This window comes from Portunus trituberculatus, chromosome 14 (genome assembly GCF_017591435.1).
Source record: "Portunus trituberculatus isolate SZX2019 chromosome 14, ASM1759143v1, whole genome shotgun sequence".
Classification (NCBI taxonomy): Eukaryota; Metazoa; Arthropoda; class Malacostraca; order Decapoda; family Portunidae; genus Portunus; species Portunus trituberculatus.
Window position 1 is genome coordinate 12,966,684 of NC_059268.1, and position 20,000 is coordinate 12,986,683.

General features: G+C 45.8%; 1 protein-coding gene across 20 annotated transcripts in view; it reads right to left on the minus strand.

Moving 5' to 3' along the window:
• The window catches only part of LOC123503478 (hormone receptor 4-like), a 205,992-nt gene that overhangs the window by 26,327 nt on the left and 159,665 nt on the right, over positions 1–20,000 (minus strand). For 2 of the 20 annotated variants that reach the window (XM_045253271.1, XM_045253270.1), the window contains exons 1-2: positions 16,692–16,843; positions 15,574–15,895 (exon numbers count right to left, since the gene is read on the minus strand). The exons of 13 other annotated variants lie outside the window; for them this stretch is intronic. In XM_045253271.1, coding sequence (XP_045109206.1) covers positions 15,574–15,646 — 73 coding nt within the window. In that variant the 5' untranslated portion in view covers positions 15,647–15,895; positions 16,692–16,843. Of the gene's footprint in view, positions 1–300; positions 625–15,573; positions 15,896–16,691; positions 16,844–18,897; positions 19,042–20,000 lie in introns of those variants that run through there. 5 more of the 20 variants (XM_045253273.1, XM_045253272.1, XM_045253284.1 and 2 more) reach the window with 4 other exon arrangements.

The following is a 20,000-nucleotide window of genomic DNA, read 5'->3' on the forward strand; positions in this document are numbered from 1 at the left end:
AAACAAAAAAAATTCCGTGGTGAAATCTGTCTTCAATCAGTTATCTCAGTGGCACACTCCAGAGACTTGCGTCAGCTGCCCCGCATTGCGAGGCGGGGCCGTTGGTCTCTGAAATACTCGAAGCAACGCAGCGCAGAACAGACGCAAGCGACGGAGTGCGTCTCTACTTCTTATGACCCTCTAAGTTTGCGATGCGTAGTTGCTGCCAAAGGGGGTGAGGCGTCTGGAAAGTTTTGGGAGGTAGCCTGCAGCTAGACGCGTGGAGACCGAGGGGAAAAGTGCAGCGAAGAGTTCCTTTACCTTGTGTCAACATGGAGTTGGAGTGAGAGCGATCAACTCGAATGTCCACCATGCAGGCGGTGAGAAGGGGCGGACGAGCAGGGCAGGTGAAGGTAAAGACGAGTAAGGCAACAGGCAGCAGAAGCCGCCACAACAGGGCCGCTGTTGAGACCCCGTCGTTAACACAGAGAGTACACACACCTCACTGAACCATTTGGGGCAACACTTGTGCCAGAGAAGCACCACACCACAACACTCAGAATGTTAGGCACACACAGAACCCCTAGTCGCGACAACACAGCAAGGGACCCTCCACGCCAGGCGGTGGTCGGGGAGAAACTGACGGACCAGCCCGAGACGCGGGTTCGACCATCCGACCAGAGTGGTTGGTCTTAGCGCCGCCCAGAGTTCGACGCCAGCTTTCTCTTTCATTGCGAGGGTCCCGGGCCAACCCACCGGTGCCAGTTTAGACTCCTGCTCCGCCTCCTCCAGCCCTGCCCCCGCCCCCCGCCCCCCGTCACTGCACAGCACCAGCGGCAGCCACATGGTAAACTTACATTCACTCTGAAAAATGCCTGGCCACTATCCCAGCAACGTCTGCGACCTTCACCGCTTTACGTGCCGAAGGACGAAGAATGCTAACAAAATTGACTCAAGGAATTTCTGAAGGTAAATAATATTAACGAGACGGCCAGCAATGCCTGAAATGTTGGTGCCTGGCGACGGTGAGGAGGAGTGATTGCCACTTATCAAGGCAAGCACGAAACTTCAAGGCAATGGACCTGAGGGAATCCCTTCATGCCAAGCCGCGTGTTGGCAGTGCGTGAAGGAGTAAAGGCTGCACGAGAGGAGTCTTGCTTCCCCATCCGACTTGAGAAAGTTGCCTGTGTGCTGGGCGCTCGGCTGGGGGCCCGGTAACGTGGCTCGAGGTGCACGCACGTCAGCCTGGCACGACAAAAGCCAAGTAAGGAAGTCTGAAGGTCAGAGTTCACGGGCGTAGGTTGAGGACTCTCCCTCGCTCCCACCCTCCCTGCGTCCCTGCCCCCCCATGCCCTTTCTTCACCTTCCGTCACACAGTCGTCGTCCGAGTCTCACATCCACCTTCCCGTCTCCTCCCAAGCCTCTTGCATCATGAGCCTCCTTCCTTCACCCGGGAAGACACAGATACAGCGGCCTACAACTTTCCGGTGCTGAGCCGTTCATCGCACTCTATCACCTCCTCATCTCTGCTGCCACACTACCACTTCGAAGTGACCCTCTGTACCGTGAGCGGCGACATCTTTCCGTACAACAACCACGGTAACATTTGTACCTTACCGCGACGGTGGAGCCTTTACGAGCGTCCCTGCGAGCGTGGACAAGGGCGTGGGCGTATTGAAGGGGGAGGAGGTAGAAGGGGTGCTGTAGCAAAGTGGGAACAGGAAGTGCCGGCATGCCTGAGGTAGGAAGGGAGGGCCGCGCCGTACGGATGCTCCAACACCGGCTCGGCCCTGCCATCCAGACCCCAGGAGCGCCGCGCGTCACGCCTTCTAACAAGCTCACCATGAGGTAGCAGTAGTAACAGCGTCCTACTGCTGCAAGAAAAATATGTGGGTGACACGGTTTTTCCTCGAAGGTATCACAGACGAGGCCGCTCCCTCCCTCTCTTCCTCCCTCCCTTTCTCTTTCCCTCCCTCCCTCCCTCCCTCCAACACCAGTCCCAGCTACCGGTTGTCCTGGCTATCTTGCCGGGTAGACACGGCCCACCACGCCCCTCGCCTGCAACCCAACGCTGACCAATTCAGGGCAACCCACGTATTCTAATTGAACCAATTCCATTCGTTGAAGAAAGAAAGAAAGAGAGAGAGAGAGAGAGAGAGAGAGAGAGAGAGAGAGAGAGAGAGAGAGAGAGAGAGAGAGAGAGAGAGAGAGAGAGAGAGAGAGAGAGAGAGAGAAGGAAGTGGAGGTGCCGTTAGATTTCAAAATATCATCAGACAGGACTTGAGGTGTGCTTTTTACCGTACGGGTGAAGACAAAGGTCACGGTGCGGCCTGGAGGAAGGTGACGCCGGAGGACGGACACACGGACATACGGACGCAAGGATGGACGGAAAGGAGGGACGGATGGACAGGTTAAGAAGGTGACTAAGTGAGACTGGGCAGAATTGAGCACCACAAGTGACAGCTGAGTTTACATGAAGCTGTGGCATGATAAAGAAAAATGAGGAGAAAGTGGTAAGTTGTTGTTGTTGTTGTTGTTGTTATAGTGGTGGTGGTGGTAGGCATAAAACTAAAGTAATTATTTTTTCTTCTTGTTTGTTTTCCTAGTCCCTCCTCTCTCTCTCTCTCTCTCTCTCTCTCTCTCTCTCTCTCTCTCTCTCTCTCTCTCTCTCTCTCTATCTATCTATCTATCTATCTATCTATCTATCTATCTATCTCTCTCTCTCTCTCTCCACATCAACAACATTTTTCTTCCGTAAACACTCACTTAGGTAAAATCTGGTTAGGTTAATTTAAGTACCTTAGATTAAATCACTTTTTTTTCTGCTCTCTAGGTTAGTAAGGGAAAGAATAATACCGTATTGTTTAGCTTTAAGTGTGTCCTCTGTTCTTTTAACACATGAGTTGGTTACAGATACACACACACACACACACACACACACACACACACACACACACATGACTCAGGACTTCTCTTTCTTTTTCCATTTTTCTGACTTCTCATGTTCACTGCTGCACAAAATACGCCCCACTTACAAACCAGACGCGTGTGGTTCGGGGTGACAAAGGTGCTCACCCTCCGCTCAGGTGCACCAGTCGCCTGCCTAGCTGTGACTAATGAGATGAGTACCGGTAAAGAGTAGCCGTCTTAAAAAGTGAATTGTGAGCTGGGAGTTTGCGCCTAAGACCCAGCGCATGTAAGTCGATTTGGGTACGAAACTAGACAGGCAAGACTGGTGTGATGTTGGCACGTGAAGATGAATCAGGGAGGAGGAGGATGGAGGCGGAGGTACTCGGCAGGAGAGATAAAGCCCTAAAAGGAGGTTAATGTGCGAAGTGGAGGAATACATGCTTATAATAGGTCTGATTGAGGAATGTGTAGAAGATCAAGTAGAATAGAATAGAGAAGGATGATTCACTGTGGCGACATCTGACGACAGCGACAGAGAGAAGGTGAACTTCTACAAACAAAAGAAACAAAGAAAATATAATACACATTTCACAATTTAAATATCTGCACCTTACGTCTGTTTGTTTGCAGGTTTGTTGGTTTGTTTCTCTCTCTCTCTCTCTCTCTCTCATCACATAACCAATATTTCATTAAGTTATTATGTAGTTTACAAGCTCCTATTACACACACACACACACACACACACACACACACACACACACACACACACACACACACACACACACACACACACACACACAACTTTATTTCATCCTCTTCTGCATCCGTTACCGCATTTCTCTCTCCTTTTAACTCGCTCCATGTCTGTCTGTTTACTCGTACAAGCTTCCCTTCACCTGCAGCCTTTCCCTGCCTCGCCTTCCCTCCAGTCACCTCTGGGCGGGCGTCTGGTGGCGGGTTTTCCAGGCTATTAAGTAGATACGTTGCTCTCTCTCCACTTGTTCGTCTCCTTTACTAGCTCGTCCTTCCTACACCTACAAGGATCTGTCTGTCTCTGTTTTATCCGTTTTGTATCTCCTTATCTAGTTTATTGTTTTGTTGAATGGAAAGGGAACAGTGGTGTAGCTTTTTTTTTTTTTATATAAGTGTGTGTGTGTGTGTGTGTGTGTGTTAACTCGGCAGTCAGCTGGCCGAGTAACACTTTGTTGAGTTGCTATTCAATTCATGCAATTCATCTCACCTTGGATCCTTTCCTCCATTCCTTACCTCCCTCCCTCTGTCTCTCCCTGCATTCCTTACTTCCCTCACTCAATCCTTCAGCCTTCCTCTAATTTAGTCCTTTCCTCACTCCCTCCTTTCTTCAATTTATTTTCCTACTTCCTACCTCTCCAATTCCCATCCATTTCATTTAGTTTCTCAATGTTTTTTTCTTCCTCGTTCCTAGTCTTTCCTTCTTAATCTTTCAATTCCGCTCTCCTATCACTTTATTCCCTCTCCTTCTTCTATAATCCCATCTCCTTTCTCTCTTTTCCCTCCCCAATATAACTCCTATTCCCTACCTTAACGACATATAACCTGTACTCCCGCGCTTTTATGTACACTCTCGTCCCTCTCCTCAATCTCTCTACTCAGCCTAAGACTCAATCCCAACACAACTCTTCCTGAACCTCTCTATCGCCTCTCCTTTGACACACAGCCTTCCCCGTTTCCATTCCTGGCGATGAATGCACAGATGGTGACTCTAGAAGCCTGAGGACGTAAGGGAAGCTACTTTGGTATGGGCGTTGGGCTGAGAGGTGCTCCTGCATGAGAAGGAGAAAAATGTTTCCAGGAAGAGGTCTCTGTTAGTCCTTTCTGGCGACGCTGAAGGAGGTTTGAATGGAGATGTATAGAGTTACATAGAGAAAACAATAGATTTTAATAATTTTGCAAGGGTGTTTGGTGTAATAGAAGGAGAAGGAGAAGGAGGAGGAGGAGGAGGAGGAGGAGGAAGAGGAGGAGGAAGCTCTAACCACAGGAACTTCTACGCTATTTCCTGTTCATCTACAAGTAAGTCTATTAATAAGGCAACAATTCTCAGTGTGTGGGATGCGTAGGCAGAGAGAGAGACAGAGAGAGAGAGAGAGAGAGAGAGAGAGAGAGAGAGAGAGAGAGAGAGAGAGAGAGAGAGATTAATTTTATTTCTATCTTTTGCTGCAATTCTCTTGTATTTGCTTTGAATGACCGTAAGTGCGTGTCCCCATGTTTCTTATTGTTTTTCTAGTGGTCTTCCTGTTATTATTATTATTATTATTATTATTATTATTATTATTATTATTATGTATAGTAGTAGTAGTAGTGTAGTAGTAGTAGTAGTAGTAGTAGTAGTAGTAGTAGTAGTAGTAGTAGTAGTAGGAGTAGCAGTAGCAGTAGCAGCAGTAGTAGTAGTAGTCTTAGTAGCAACATAACCACCATCTCCAACACACCACAACCTTAATCCACACGTCCCCTCCCTTCCATCCCCAATCACGTGACTTCCCCAACCCCACACACATCACACATCTCCCATAAACCCACAACTTACTCCCCTCCTTCCTCTATTCCACCCAAGTAACATCACTCACCCCTCCACCACTCCCTCGTAAACCTACATAGTTCATCTCAAACCTCACTCAACATTCACATACTCATCCTTGGTATAGCCCCGCCCAGCTCCTCCCCGTCCCTGCATTCCCCAGCCCCGCCCTCAGACCCTCACCTCCACTTCACTATCGTATGAAAGTCAAGGCAAGACTGGCGGCATTTCTTCCCGGAAGTCCGCAGAACCCGCCTCTGCTGCCGCTTTTATCACTATGAGTCTTTAGCATCTCCAGGAACAAGGAAATGGTGCACTACTTCCTGTGTGTGTGTGTGTGTGTGTGTGTGTGTGTGTGTGTGTGTGTGTGTGTGTGTGTGTGTGTGTGTGTGTGTGTGTGTGTCAGTGGCGGTCTCATGTGCCTGTATACTAATCAAAAAGAAAAAAAAAACATCTGATGTGAGTGAATGATTCGGTTTGGTAAATTTACTAGATAAGTTGTAACGGGCGATATTTTTATCCTGCAGGAGGAGGAGGAGGAGGAGGAGGAGGAGGAGGAGGAGGAGGAGGAGGAGGAAGAGGTAGCTGTTTGTGAATGAAGGAGTAAAATAGAGTGTGACAGGAGTTGTAGGAAAGAGGGAAGGAAAGGAAAGGTACGAGAATGAGGAGGAGAAGGAGGAGGAGACCTGCGATGGTGATGGTGGTCGTCCGTGACCTCGACCACGGCCCTCGGTCTCTTAATGTAGGTCATCGTATCGCTTGCACACACACACACACACACACACACACACACACACTACGAATGAGACAAAAGTAACCATATGACCTTGTATTCATTAGATATTAAGATGTTATATTTGATTCTCTCTCTCTCTCTCTCTCTCTCTCTGGCTTAGGATTTTTTTTCTCGCTCTTTATTTTCTTTCTTTCTTTATCTCCATGGCTGCAATAATTCACCACTTTCCTGTAGAGTTTTCCTTCATTGCCCTTAGTAATGTTCTCTTTCCGATTATCCTTACAGTTGTTTTCTTTTTCTTTGACCGTATATTAATTTCCTTCAGTTTCCTTCCTGATTTTGCCGTCTAGTGTTCATTACTCACTATCAGTCTGTCTTCTTATCGTTTTTTCTCTCATTCTCTTCCTTTCTCCTTTACGTTCTTCTAGTATCTCTTCTTTCTATTCCGTTTTTCTTCTTCTTATCTTTTACTTCTTATTAGTCTTCCTTCTTTTTCTCATTCTCTTTCTTCCTCCTACATTCTCAAATTTTCACTTTCTATTCTTGTGTCTGTTCTCTTTAGCTCTCTTCCAACTCCCCCTCCTCCTCCTCCTCCTCCTCCTCCTCCTCCTCCTCCTCCTCCTCCTCCTCCTCCTCTACCTCCTCCTTTACCTTCTGTCTTCCTACTATTTTTTTGTCTCATCAGCTTTTCTTCTCCTACTCCTTCCCAACTTTACTTCCTTCTATCTCTTTTCTTCTTCTTTTCCTCACCTCTCCTCTTTCTCTTGTCTTTTCAATCCGTGTACAGTTACTTATTATTTCCTTTTTACCTCATATTTTTTTCCTCTCCTCCTCCTCCTCCTCCTCCTCCTCCTCCTCCTCATTTTACACGTTCACTTCCTACTTCCCTTATTTCGTTCTTGCTTGGTTATCTTTCACCTCATCTCTTGATTGTTTTTTCCTTCCCTAGCGAACTCCATTCCCTCCCTCCATCTACACCAGGAAGGTAAATCAAAGGAAAAATATTATGTTGCGAGAGTTGATTAAGTTGAGTGTTGCTACAATACACCTTTCACTTCTAACAACTATGTGTCGCTAGCTAGTTTCTCCCCCCCCCCAATCTCTCTCTCTCTCTCTCTCTCTCTCTCTCTCTCTCTCTCTCTCTCTCTCTCTCTTTGTAGTACTAATCTATTTCTTTATCGAATACTTAGTGAAAAGGTAAATAGGTTGGTGGGTTACCTATATAACCCACCTCCTCCTCCTTCTCCTCCTCCTCCTCCTCCTCCTCCTCCTCCTCCTCCTCCTCCTCCTCCTCCTGAGCAGTGAGTGACCCATTTCAATAAGGTTTCAATGCAAGGTTCAATATCTGTCGTAGTGAGGTGATGATGATGATGATGATGATGATGATGATGATGATGATGAGCGAGAGAGAGAGAGAGAGAGAGAGAGAGAGAGAGAGAGAGAGAGAGAGAGAGAGAGAGAGAGAGAGAGAGAGAGAGAGAGAGGTGAAAGTTGTGATGTCACGAGCAAGGCGAAAACTGATCCTGCCTCTGGGAAAGTCTGGTTTGTGGCTCTTTGTCTACTCTTCCTCCTCCTCCTCCTCCTCCTCCTCCTCCTCCTCCTCCTCCTTCCCCACCTCCTCCTCCTCCTCCTCTTGTCGCCATAGATCCCTCTCAACAGTCTCTCTTTTTCTTTTTCTCTTTTTTTTTTCTCTACACACCACCCAACACTTTCCTCCTCCTCCTTCTCCTCCTCCCCCTGCTCCTCCTCCTCCTCCTCTTCCTTCTCCTCCTCCCGCTCCTTTTTCTCTTTTTTTTCTCTTCTTCTTTTTCCTCCTCCTCCTCCTCCTCCTCTTTCCATAGCAACTTTTCTTTCTACTCCCCGTTTTCTCTTTTCAATATCCAGTTACTCCTCTTAATCCTCCCATTTGTCTTTCACTCCTGCTCCTCCTCCTCCTCCTCCTCCTCCTCGTCCTCCTCGTCCTTCCCCTGGCCCTTCTCCTCCAGGGTAGCAGTGAGTAGCATCTTCCTCCACTATGACGTGAAATGAATGGCTTGTTTTGCACCTTTCCTGTATAAATTTCCCCGTTAGTTCCTCTTACCGTTCAGTGGGTCGTAAGGAGCATCATCTGTTCTACCCTTCCCTCCTACTTTATAGTCTATTTTAGTTGTGGTATAGTAAATAAGTGACCTCATAATATAGTAGGTTGTAATGCGTCCTATCACTCGTCTTCCTATGTGTCCCTATGTATTCCTCGTGTATTTTGGTCTCCATACTACAAAATCCTTTCTAAAGCAGCAGTAGTAGCAGTAGCAGGAGAAGGAAGAGGAGGAGGAGGAGGAGGAGGAGAAGGAGGGGTTGAAAGAAAAAGAGGAGGAAGAGGAAGAGAATAAACAGAATGTGAATACAGTGGGAGTGATACAAAGAGGAAAGAAAAATATAGGAAGAGGATACGAAGAAGGAAGAACATTAAAAAAAAAAAAAATGAAGGAGGAGGAAAAGGAGGAAGGGGAGGAAAAGAACATAAAAGAAGTTCAAAGAAAAGCAAGAAGAAGAAGACCGAAGAAGAATCAAAGAACGAGGAACTAGAAGAAAAAGAAGATGAAAACGAAGAAGAAGAAGAAGGAAAAAGAAATGAAATAAAGAAGGAAAGAAGGTGAAGGACAAAACAAGGACAAGGGCAATGACGAGGAGGAGGAGGAGGAGGAGGAGGAGGAGGAGGAGGAGGAGGAGGAGGAGGTGGAGGAGGAGGAGGAGGAGGTCACAGAGGACGCAACTTCATTTGGGTTCATTCGAGTCCTTCTAGTGTTGGGTAGTTTCCAGAAAACGGGAAAATAGGTCACACGGTACGACTTGAAATAGAGGAGGAGGAGGAGGAGGAGGAGGAGGAGGAGGAGGAGGAGGAGGAGGAGAAGGATAAATGGAGTACGCCTTTCTCACCATTCCAACCATCGCCACACTCCCTGGAATTCTCTCTCTCTCTCTCTCTCTCTGGATGCTCTTGTATACGCACATCCATTGAGTCACGCTGCGAAAAGTCGAGTGCTGTATAACCGTGTCTCTCGTACTCCGCTCTTTTCCTTTGGGTGGTGGTGGTGGTGCTGGTGGTTGTAGTGGTCGTGGTGGTAGTGGTGGTGGTTGTAGAAGAAGAAGAGGAAAAAGAAGAAGACGAAGAAGAAGAAGAAGAAGAAGAAGAAGAAGAAGAAGAAGAAGAAGAAGAAGAAGAAGAAGTAGAAGAAAAAGAAGCAGAAGAAGAAGAAGAAACACAAAAAGTGATAAAAAGATGAGAAGTAAGTAGAACAAGAGAAGAGATAAAATAGAAGAAAAGACGAAGACAAAAAAAAAATAGGATAGTAGTTATAATAGTAGCAGCAACAACAACAATATCAACAACAAACACAGTAGTAGTAGTAGTAGTAGTAGTAGTAGTAGTAGTAGTAGTAGTAGTAGTAGTAGCAGACGAAATGGAGGAATGAAATAAGAATACCAATGGACAGACAGACCCCCACACTAGCTAACGGCACTCGCTCCTCCACGTCTCCGAAAGCCCGGCGCTACATAAGGAACCATTTACGCAGCAGCCTGGAGGCACTGAGGCCGTGGAGCTGCTCACATCCAGGCAGACTCTATACCTCTCCCTCCCTTCCTCCATCTCTCTCTCTCTTTCTAGCAGTCCTCAAGTCGTCTGGAGGAAGCAGACTCACCCGCAGACTCCACACCAGAAAGCTGAGGAACCGCTAGGAAAGAAAGCACGAGAGAGAGAGAGAGAGAGAGAGAGAGAGAGAGAGAGAGAGAGAGAGAGAGAGAGAGAGAGAGAGAGAGAGAGAGAGAGAGAGAGAGAGAGAGAGAGAGAGAGAGAGAGAGAGAGAGAGAGAGAGAGAGAGAGAGAAAGGGTGAGAGAAAGAGAGCGAAGTGTCATCGTTGAGATTTATACAAAGATGCATAAGAAGTGAGAGGAATGTGACTCGTGTTAGGGAAGGCAGCGGAACAATGGGATTTACGGAGCGGCGAGAGCAACGTGACGCACCTTTGACGCACCTCCGCCGAGGCTCACGTGGCCGCCCACGAGTACCACCACCACCACCACCACCACCACCACCACCGTCGCGTCTACCACCACTACCACCACCACCACCACCATCGCTGTCGGCCAGCTTCTGTTAGTGTCACCCGGGCTGGTACTCCCCTCACTCCTTTTACTCTCAGTCTCCGCTCCCTTCTTCCCTCCCTCCCTCCCTCCCTCCTTCCCTCCCTTCCTCTTCGCTTCTCCCAGTAGTCTCGTCTCTCCCTCCTCCTCCTCCTCCTCCTCTTCTCATCCTTCCCTTCCCCCGTCTGTCATGTCATCGGTCAGCCCACACACTCTCTCTCTCTCTCTCTCTCTCTCTCTCTCTCTCTCTCTCTCTCTCTCTCTCTCTCTCTCATCGACTTTCATAGCGTAGCAGTGAGAGGATTCTTTCTCACTTTTATGGGACTTGCGGAGGGGGGATGTAGTTGTGATTGAGTGAGTGAAAGAGTGAGTAGGTGGGTGAGTGAATGAGTGAGTGAGTGAGTGAGTGAGTGGGTGGGTGGGTGGGTGAGTGAGTGAGTGATTGGGTAGGTGGGTGGGTGAGTGAGTGAGTGAGTGAGTGAGTGAGTGAGTCAGTCAGTCAGTGAGTGAGTGAGTCAGTGAGCGAGTGGCTAACTGACTGAAAACATCAAGAGAAGATGAGTAATGAATGAGAGAAGACTTAGCAGGAAAGATAATGTGCGGTTAGTCACTCACTCAGTTAGCCAGTTGGATGAGTCAGTCAGGAAAGAAGGAAGAGGGGAAGGGAGAGGTGAGGGATGGAGTGAGGGGAGAAGGAGGGATGGAGGGAGAGAGGGAGGAAGGAAGGAAGGAAGGAAGGAAATTTAATATCCTTCACACACGCACACACACTCACACGCACCCATCCACTCATTCACCCACCCACCTACCCACACACACACACACACATACACATTTAATCCTCCAACACATCAATTCTATATTAAACTAAATCTGAAATTGTGTATATGTTGATTCTACGAGTACCTTTACACGAAGATTATCCTCTTTCTACCCCACCCCTACAAAGAAAAAAAAAGAAAGAAAAAAAAAAATCCAGAGCCGAGAGCATTCAATACCATTAGTGAGCCAATACATAAATACTACATAGGTTATTTTTATACAGAAGCGTTAGGCCTGGTAACCATTCCACGAGTCGGTGCCTGCTGACTGGAGCCGGAATATGAGGAAGCCACACAATTGACCCCAACACCTTACACGTAACGCCCAGCTGAGGGTAAACCTGTTAGCGACCTACACCTAATGCTACAAATGGTCTGCATATCACTAGCACCTCTTACTCTTCTGCTTCACATCAAACTCTCACCTCGACCTCTTCATTTCTGAATAAACAAAGGAAGAGAAAGGTTTAAATATTTCAGGGGGGGAGGTCACTTTTACTCGTTTTCCGGATTTCTTTTCTTTATGATAATTTCTGTTTATATTACACTAGGAAGGACAGAATTAACTCTCTCTCTCTCTCTCTCTCTCTCTCTCTCTCTCTCTCTCTCTCTCTCTCTCTCTCTCTCTTTGATCACACCTTTTCCTATCAATTTTTTTCTGAAACATCCTTTAAAGTAAAACTGCTTCATTAACCTTGAGGAGAAACCATAGCGATCAAAAGTTTTAAAGTCAATAACTACGATACTTATATATGTGCACTAGACAGGCCGTGGTGCAGTGGAACTATGCGTGCTTTGAGATAGGAGGTACCCCAAAAAGTATCCCCTTTAGCCCATAAATTCCCGTGAAAAGCCCACATGATATAAATAAAGAAATAAAAAAAAAAAGACGCGCTGATAAGCCTCACTTTCTTTGTAAGAACGAAAAACGTGCGTCTGTCTGACCTCACTCAATGCAAAGGGCAATAAAGACAAGCCGTGCAGATGGAAAGACGCGTGGCTGCATCTGATCACGCCTCCTTACCTCCCTTCCTCTCCTCCTTTCCTCACTAAAGATGCAAATTCAATATGTGGCCTCAGAAATACCCCTTACACTAGTGCACTTCCTGCTTCTCCCCATGGCTGCCTCGTGACGCTAAATGATCTGCGTTTCTATTTCAAGGAAGGCATCTCATCTCAGTAAACTCCAACATGACGGCCTCCGCACAGCCTCACTACTTAACTTATGGGGACTAACCAAGGCAAAGCGAGGATTGCAGTGAGTAAACGTGATGCTTTAGTCTTCAGGCATGTGTTGGTTAATGTACGACGTGTTGGCGGTGTGTTTAGCTTTTCTGACAGAGTACGAACATGTAGTATACCAATTGTTTAGTCTTTTGTTCAGTCTTACCTGTTTAATCTATACCTTATCCAATCTATACCTCAGTCTACACCTTACGCATTTTACAATCACTTATCCCTACACCCAATCACCCTACAATATTCACACTCTACTACACTTTTCAATCTACACCTATCTCGGTCTGCACTCAATCATTCTACACCAATCCCAGTCATCATCCACTCCTTCCCTAAGCTTGTTTGACCCCGAAGCCGTTAGGGTCGGGCACGCGGCTCAGCCTGATCACCAACACTCTTGTACCCCCAGGGCCACTGCACCAGCCCCGCGTCCCCAAGGCTTCTCACTCCGTCACCTTCCAAAACAGTCAGGAGGAAGAGGAGGAGGAGGAGGAGGAGAGTAGTAGTAGTAGTAGTAGTAGTAGTAGTAGTAGTAGTAGTAGTAGTAGTAGCAGTAGTGGAAGAGGAAAAAAAAGACGAAGAATAAGAACAATAGTAGTAATGATAATAGTAACAAAAACAACAGCAAAATCACCACCACCATCTCCACCATAAGAAAGTAGAAAAAAAAAAAAAAAAGAAATAAAAGAGAAGAAAAATAGAGAGAGAGAGAGAGAGAGAGAGAGAGAGAGAGAGAGAGAGAGAGAGAGAGAGAGAGAGAGAGAGAGAGGAAGTGGGATCAAATTGTCAGTCGGAAAATAAGTCAGTTAGTCAAGGATGCATGAGAGTCAGCCTAGGTTTTAAGATGGTGGTGGTGGTGGTGGTGGTGGTGGTGGTGGTGGTGGTGGTGGTGGTGGTGGTGGCGGCGGCGGTGATGGAAGGAAAGGGATCTCGGGTCAGCGAAGGTCTTCCCGAAGCACTGGTAGAGGCACGCGGCATCACCTCCACACACGTGACTGTCACCATTACACGCAGCAGGAAGAGCCGCACTACAAGCATCACCAACTCTAACAACACCACCACCACCATCACCACCACCACCACCACAACCACCAACAACAAAACAAGATAAATAATACAAATAATAGCAATAGTGATGATAAAATGCTAGTAACAACAGGAGGATGAAGAATAACAATGAAAATAATAATAACAATAACAATAATAAAAATAAGAATGATAGCAAGAAGAAAAGAAGAGGAAAGAGAGGAGTAAAAGACAATGATGAGAATGGTGAACCACAAAAACAACAACAATAACAACAACAACTACTACTACTACTACAGCAAACTAACACCTTTTCCTTACTTGTTTTTTGTTCTCGTTGGGTTTTTTCCTACGCCATAAATAATTCTCAGAGAGGCGCACATTAACCCGCCTCTTAAACTTTACCGAATCCTAATATTTGGAACTGAATGGATATAAAAAGTAATTCAGAGAGATGCGAATGAAGATGTTTATAATAATGAATAGGAGGTGATAAGACTTGCATGAGGAGGAGAAGGAGGACGAGAAGGAGGAGGAAGGAGGAAGAGGAAGAAGAGGAGGAGGAACACAAAAGATGAACAAAGAACAGACATGAAGGAATGAAAGTAAGGAAAAATTAAGGAAATTGAAGGGAAGGAAGGTTAGGGAGGAAAGGAAGGCGAGGCAGACGAAGAGGGAAGGAGGAGAGAAGATGAAAAGATGAAATAGAGTGAATTAACAAGTGATAGAGTTAGATGAATGGGGAAAGTTGAGAGAAGCTTTTGTTATGTGACGGTAATTGTGGTGGTGGTGGTTGTGGTGGTGGTGGTGAAACTAACAGTAAATCTTATTTAAGGAATGGTGTTGAAGATGATGCTGTTGGTGATAATGATGATGACAGTACCGTAGAAAACTTAAGCTAACAAAAAATACACCCACGATGATGACGATGATAATGAAAATAATGAAGACAATGAAAATAATGATGATGATGATGACACCGACAATAAGGAGAATAATAACATATCCAGAGTACAATGCACCACAAACCGACCATTTCCTTTCTCACACACACACACACACACACACACACACACACACACACACACACACACACACACACACACGTAAACAACAAATTAGCTTCTTCATCTTTGCTTCCCCACAAGTGTTCCTCAAACAAACATGACGTAACAAATTACAATCAAGTATTTAAATTTAATCGTCTTAAATACTTTGTTCTCTTTCACCTCCTCTTTCTCTTGTCTATTTTTAATTATAACCTGTGTTTACTAAGCACAAGGATGTCTATAAATGGAGGTGTGTGTGTGTGTGTGTGTGTGTGTGTGTGTGTGTGTGTGTGTGTGTGTGTGTGTGTCGCTATGGCTTCTCGTGACGTGATCATTTTGCTTTCCTTTTCCTGTTTGTCTGTCTACCTGTTTGTGTGTTTGTTTGTCTGCGTGTGCTCGACTTCACCTCTCTCTCTCTCTCTCTCTCTCTCTCTCTCTCTCTCTCTCTCTCTCTCTCTCTCTCTCTCTCTCTCTCTCTCTCTCTCTCTCTCTCTCACTAAACTACTATTACCTGCAATTTTGTTTCACCTAGAAATTTGAATTCATAAATCAATATCTATTTTCTAACCTTCGTAGAAACAAGAGTGGGAGAGGCAAAGCTTTGAGAGAGAGGGATTGCATTAATCAGGCGTGTGACTTCAAGGGGACGTGAAAACACCTGTCAGATATCCTCTCTGTTGTCCCCGGGCGGCTGTCAATACGTACACAACCACTACCAGTAACTTGTCTCAATTCTTCTCGTTTTCTTAAAGCAGAAAGGGAAGATACCTGCCTCCCATATTGAAGTTTAAGAAAGGCTGCCTGTCATGGTTCTCTCTCTCTCTCTCTCTCTCTCTCTCTCTCTCTCTCTCTCTCTCTTACTAAGTTTATGAAATTATTATCTATTACATCCAATACTATTATAATCACAAACTCTAAGGATATTGTCTATAACTCCTTTGTTATTCTCATAGAACACTTCACTATCTCTTCCAGATCACCTCTTAATCTCGATGTCTTTAATGAAGATATCTAAAAACCGGTTTTCTTCTATCTATCTTGTAAATCAACCTTGAACCAGTTACTACTTATCGTATCCTGATTACTATACCTAAGCAGTGTATATTTACATTACAATTCCTCTAAGGACTTACCGTGCGAGGACAGCCTGCGGAAGTGTGACAGCGCTCTGGCGTCTAAATTATACTGAAGACGGTTGTGCTGCATCGTGACGGGACGCACTTTCAACACAGTAGTTCACAGTATCTAGAGTTTATGTCACGCACACAACTTGCTTTATCTCCGCCTCCCGTCGCTCTGGTATTCAAAGGCCAAGAGGTGGGTCAACTTTAGCTGGTCATGTTTGCTGCAGTCTATTATTGTGCGACACGTGTTTCCCTCGTGGTTATCTCACAGCATCATGCGGCATGAAAAACTGTCCGCTCGTGTCGGGGTGTACTTTCCCCTATTGCTTTCCTACAAGTAGAGGGACGTGCGGTGTGAGTATATAGGACTGGCTAGTCACGCACGTTGATGTCAATGTTTGCAAATAATCGTTCATTAAGTTTTCGTTATAACACACACACACACACACACACTCTCTCTCTCTCTCTCTCTCTCTCATGACCAATAATAACTATTGATAATCACTGAATTTCTCACATTCCTTTCATAAGTGATGTTAACGAACTTCTCTCTCTCTCTCTCTCTCTCTCTCTCTCTCTCTCTCTCTCTCTACGTCACTCGGGATCAAAGAAAGCAGCTCCCGTGCCGCTGCACCATGAATGACAGGCTGGCAGGCGGCGAGGTGAGGGCGCTAGGTGGCCTGTCACTTGTGTATTACAGTGCTAGTTCCTTGCATCAGTAACTCAATGACAGCAGATCAAAAGTAGCGTTTGATTCCAGTACACTCGTATCGTGCGCACTGCGAATGATTAAAGCAGTAGTTATAAATCTAACAGGTTTCGCAAAATAAAATACTATAATGACGACTTATGTATCACACGGTGTTTGTGTATTTACTTTTATAAGCAGTGATTGTATTCAGCTTCCTCTCGCTCTGATATGTTCAACTAGACTCTGTTCACTGACTCAGAGCAAGGACAGGTAAGAACAACACTCGGTCTCCTGCCAGTGCTGATAACAACCTCAAGTGACACGAGTAAACATGACGCAGTATAGAGGTTCTCCGGGTCCAGCGTTTGGCGTGGCTGTGCGTATTCCTCCTCTACCTGGGACGCGGCACTAATAAACAATCGTGTCTGGTCTTCACCGTGTACTGCTCGTCTTGGTGAGAAGCGTGCACGAGTAAGGACTGCAGGATGAGCAGCGAATAAGAAGGCAGCAGCAGCAGTCATGAGGGAGGCGGTGGAGCGCGGGGCAACACCTCCTCACAGACAGGCTAGGCAGGTGACTGATCCCTTGCCACGAGACCACCGACCTCCCCTCGCTTCCTTCCCCTCGCTCGGCGGCGCACGCTCCACTCGAACCCTCAGGCCCACACGAGTCTTCCCTCTTCCATATTACATTTTTACGTATATATTTACTCCTGCCTGTGTACTATTCCTCTGTTATTCTTACCCTACTATTGGGGTGAGAAGTGAGGAGAGGCACGGGGGAGAGGTGACGATGAGTAACTAAGAAGTGTAGAGGCTGTGCAATGGACGGCCGTGGCTGCGACCTTCATCACTCGTGCCTAGCCACGTGACATAGATTGAGCACGCGTACCCCCCCTACTGCCTCCCTCTCTGGCCCCGGACGCTTATTCACCCCTTCTCTCTCTCTCTCTCTCTCTCTCTCTCTCTCTCTCTGCATACTTAACTACGCTCTAAGATAATACAGAGTGAAAAATAAACACGGTGTAAAAGCACATGTAGATCTGGAGGGCCGCTTCTGCCTCTTCTGTCGCTCCTGAAGGGAACTTATTTGCACGGAGCTTTCTATACACACGGTGATGATTCCTGCCCCTCACCTTGGTAGAGAGAGAGAGAGAGAGAGAGAGAGAGAGAGAGAGAGAGAGAGAGAGAGAGATCCATCCACACCCACACACACACACACACACACACACACACACACACACACATGAACCACTCAGCACCAGTACCAAGGAAGACTCCAATGACCTGCCACTGGGACTGTAACCTCTTCGTGCTCCAGGAAATGAGAATCAAAAGCCCATAAGGAAGAGATCGGATCGCTTATTAGGAAACACGTGCGGCGGCGCATCCCAGTCTCCTCTCTCCTCACTTGCTGTTCCACCAACCAGGCACGCGACTCCAGAGAAATTGATTGCCCTCTCGCTCTCCCTGTCCCGTCATGTTATATTTCTGGTCTCTCTCTCTCTCTCTCTCTCTCTCTCTCTCTCTCTCTCTCTAGAAGTAACAGGTTCAAGCTTTACGAAATTAGGTTTATAATGGCTGATGACTGCAAGAGTGAACATAATCAGGCTGTCAGTGTAGAGTCAGTATTGAATTTCTCAAGATCAGGCAAGTTCATGGATCATAGATGGCTGTGGGTTATATATCAAGTAACCTTCTTGGAAAAGATCTAGTACGCTGTGAAAGGATCCGACATTCTGGTTTTCTTCCTTTTAGAGAGTTAAAACCAGTGAAAGTAAGGAGAGAGAGAGAGAGAGAGAGAGAGAGAGAGAGAGAGAGAGAGAGAGAGAGAGAGAGAGAGAGAGTGACTAATATTATGAAACACGCGCTCGAGGAAAGGATCAATCGTACTAGGAAAGGTTAGAGCATTTTAGGAAAGGTATGAGTGTTCTAGGGAAAGCTCAAACATTACTTTGATTAGAGTAATTGGTGCGATGGGAATAGTGAGGAAAACAACTAAGAATTCAAGGTGTTCAGATGTTCAGGTGAAGTGACGCAAGGAGACGCAAGGAGGCTTCGTGTGACGTCAAGGGGAAGGAAAATTAAGATGTGGAGTGAAGGCGCTTTTCCTTAAAGAAACGAGAACTTGTCTATTTGTGGCAAGAGGAGGAGGAAGAGGAGACGAGAAGGAAGAAATCAACATGTACAAAAAACGAAAAGAGGAAAATTGAGGGAAGAAGAAATAGAAGAAGAAAAGAAAAAACGAAAAAGTAGGATGATGAGAACAACAACAACAATAATAATAATAATAATAATAATAATAATAATAATAATAATAATAATAATAATAAAGAAAAAGAAAAAAGAAGAATGATGAGAATAATAACAACAATAGCAATGATATTTACAATAATAATAATAATAATAATAATAATAATAATAATAATAATAATAATAATAATAATCATAATAACAACAACGACAACAACAACAACAACACCCTCACCACCAGCAACACTACCAACACTACCACCACCACCACCACTACCACCACCTCCACCAACACAACTCATCATATCTCGCATCTACCAAACCACACAAGCAGGTCAGATCACGGAGGCTGGGGAGAGACGACCTGCAACCTGAACAGTAGAAACGTGCCTTCCACTACACGACGAATGGGTGAGGCGGGAGTGTAAGCAAGGCGGGGCTGAGCTGAGCTGGGCTGAGACGGGACGGGCCGGCGCAAGTGACCAAGGAACAAAACATTCTTGCTCCGCTTCGCTCCGCTCTCTTCCCTCCCCACACGTGCTATGCTGCGTCACAACTCACCTGGAAAGAGAGAGAGACAACACGTGAGGGGTGAATGAGGAAACAGGATATACACAGGCACTTCTGAGGCATAAAATGAGTTACTAAAAAAAACTCCTTCTTCTCGAGACTCCCAGGAAGCGTTAGAATGAGATGCAAAGATACCACTATTTGACGTTCTTCCTTCTCTCTCCCTTCCTGGATAAGACGCATCTGCCGCGGGGAATGGTGCAAGAAAAGCAAGTGTAGTAGAATGTACTGTACTATGCTTTGTTGTAGCTTAGAGGAATGTAACGTAACTTGTTTGAATTTTCTAAGGGACGATATATGTTTCTTGACTGAATTATTTTTACATACATTCCTAGAGAGAGAGAGAGAGAGAGAGAGAGAGAGAGAGAGAGAGAGAGAGAGAGAGAGAGAGAGAGAGAGAGAGAAACTTCCTGTCTTTGCCATGCCATTAATAGAAACTGGAGAAAGTGCCGAAAAATAGGACACGACCAATTTAGCATTTGAAAGTGACCTCCTCTTCCCGAGACCAAGGGAAGGAAGTGCTGATGATGTACAAAAGGTGACTCTTGACTCCTCCCAGCGTGGCGGGTGTGGCGGATCAAGCTAGTGGTGAACTCTGACCTGGTAAGCTTGATGTGTTGATGCGAATTTGCTGCATAATGGAACTGCTACGGGTTCAGTTTTAGCTTAATCAAAATGGTGCAGGCTTCCTCTCCTTAATTAGAGTGTGGTATAAGTTCGCTGTTTGTTATGACTGCTACTGTTTATGTCCGTGGTTACTAGAATGTGGTGATGCAAGTTTACTGTATAACATGGTGCATAATGGTTCTGTTCAAGGTTTGTTTAAATTTATAATATGAAAACTACTGCTTTTTCTCTTCTACAGCTTTATATATTGTAGAGATGTAAGTTTGCTGCACAATAGGACTGCTATGGTATCTTCT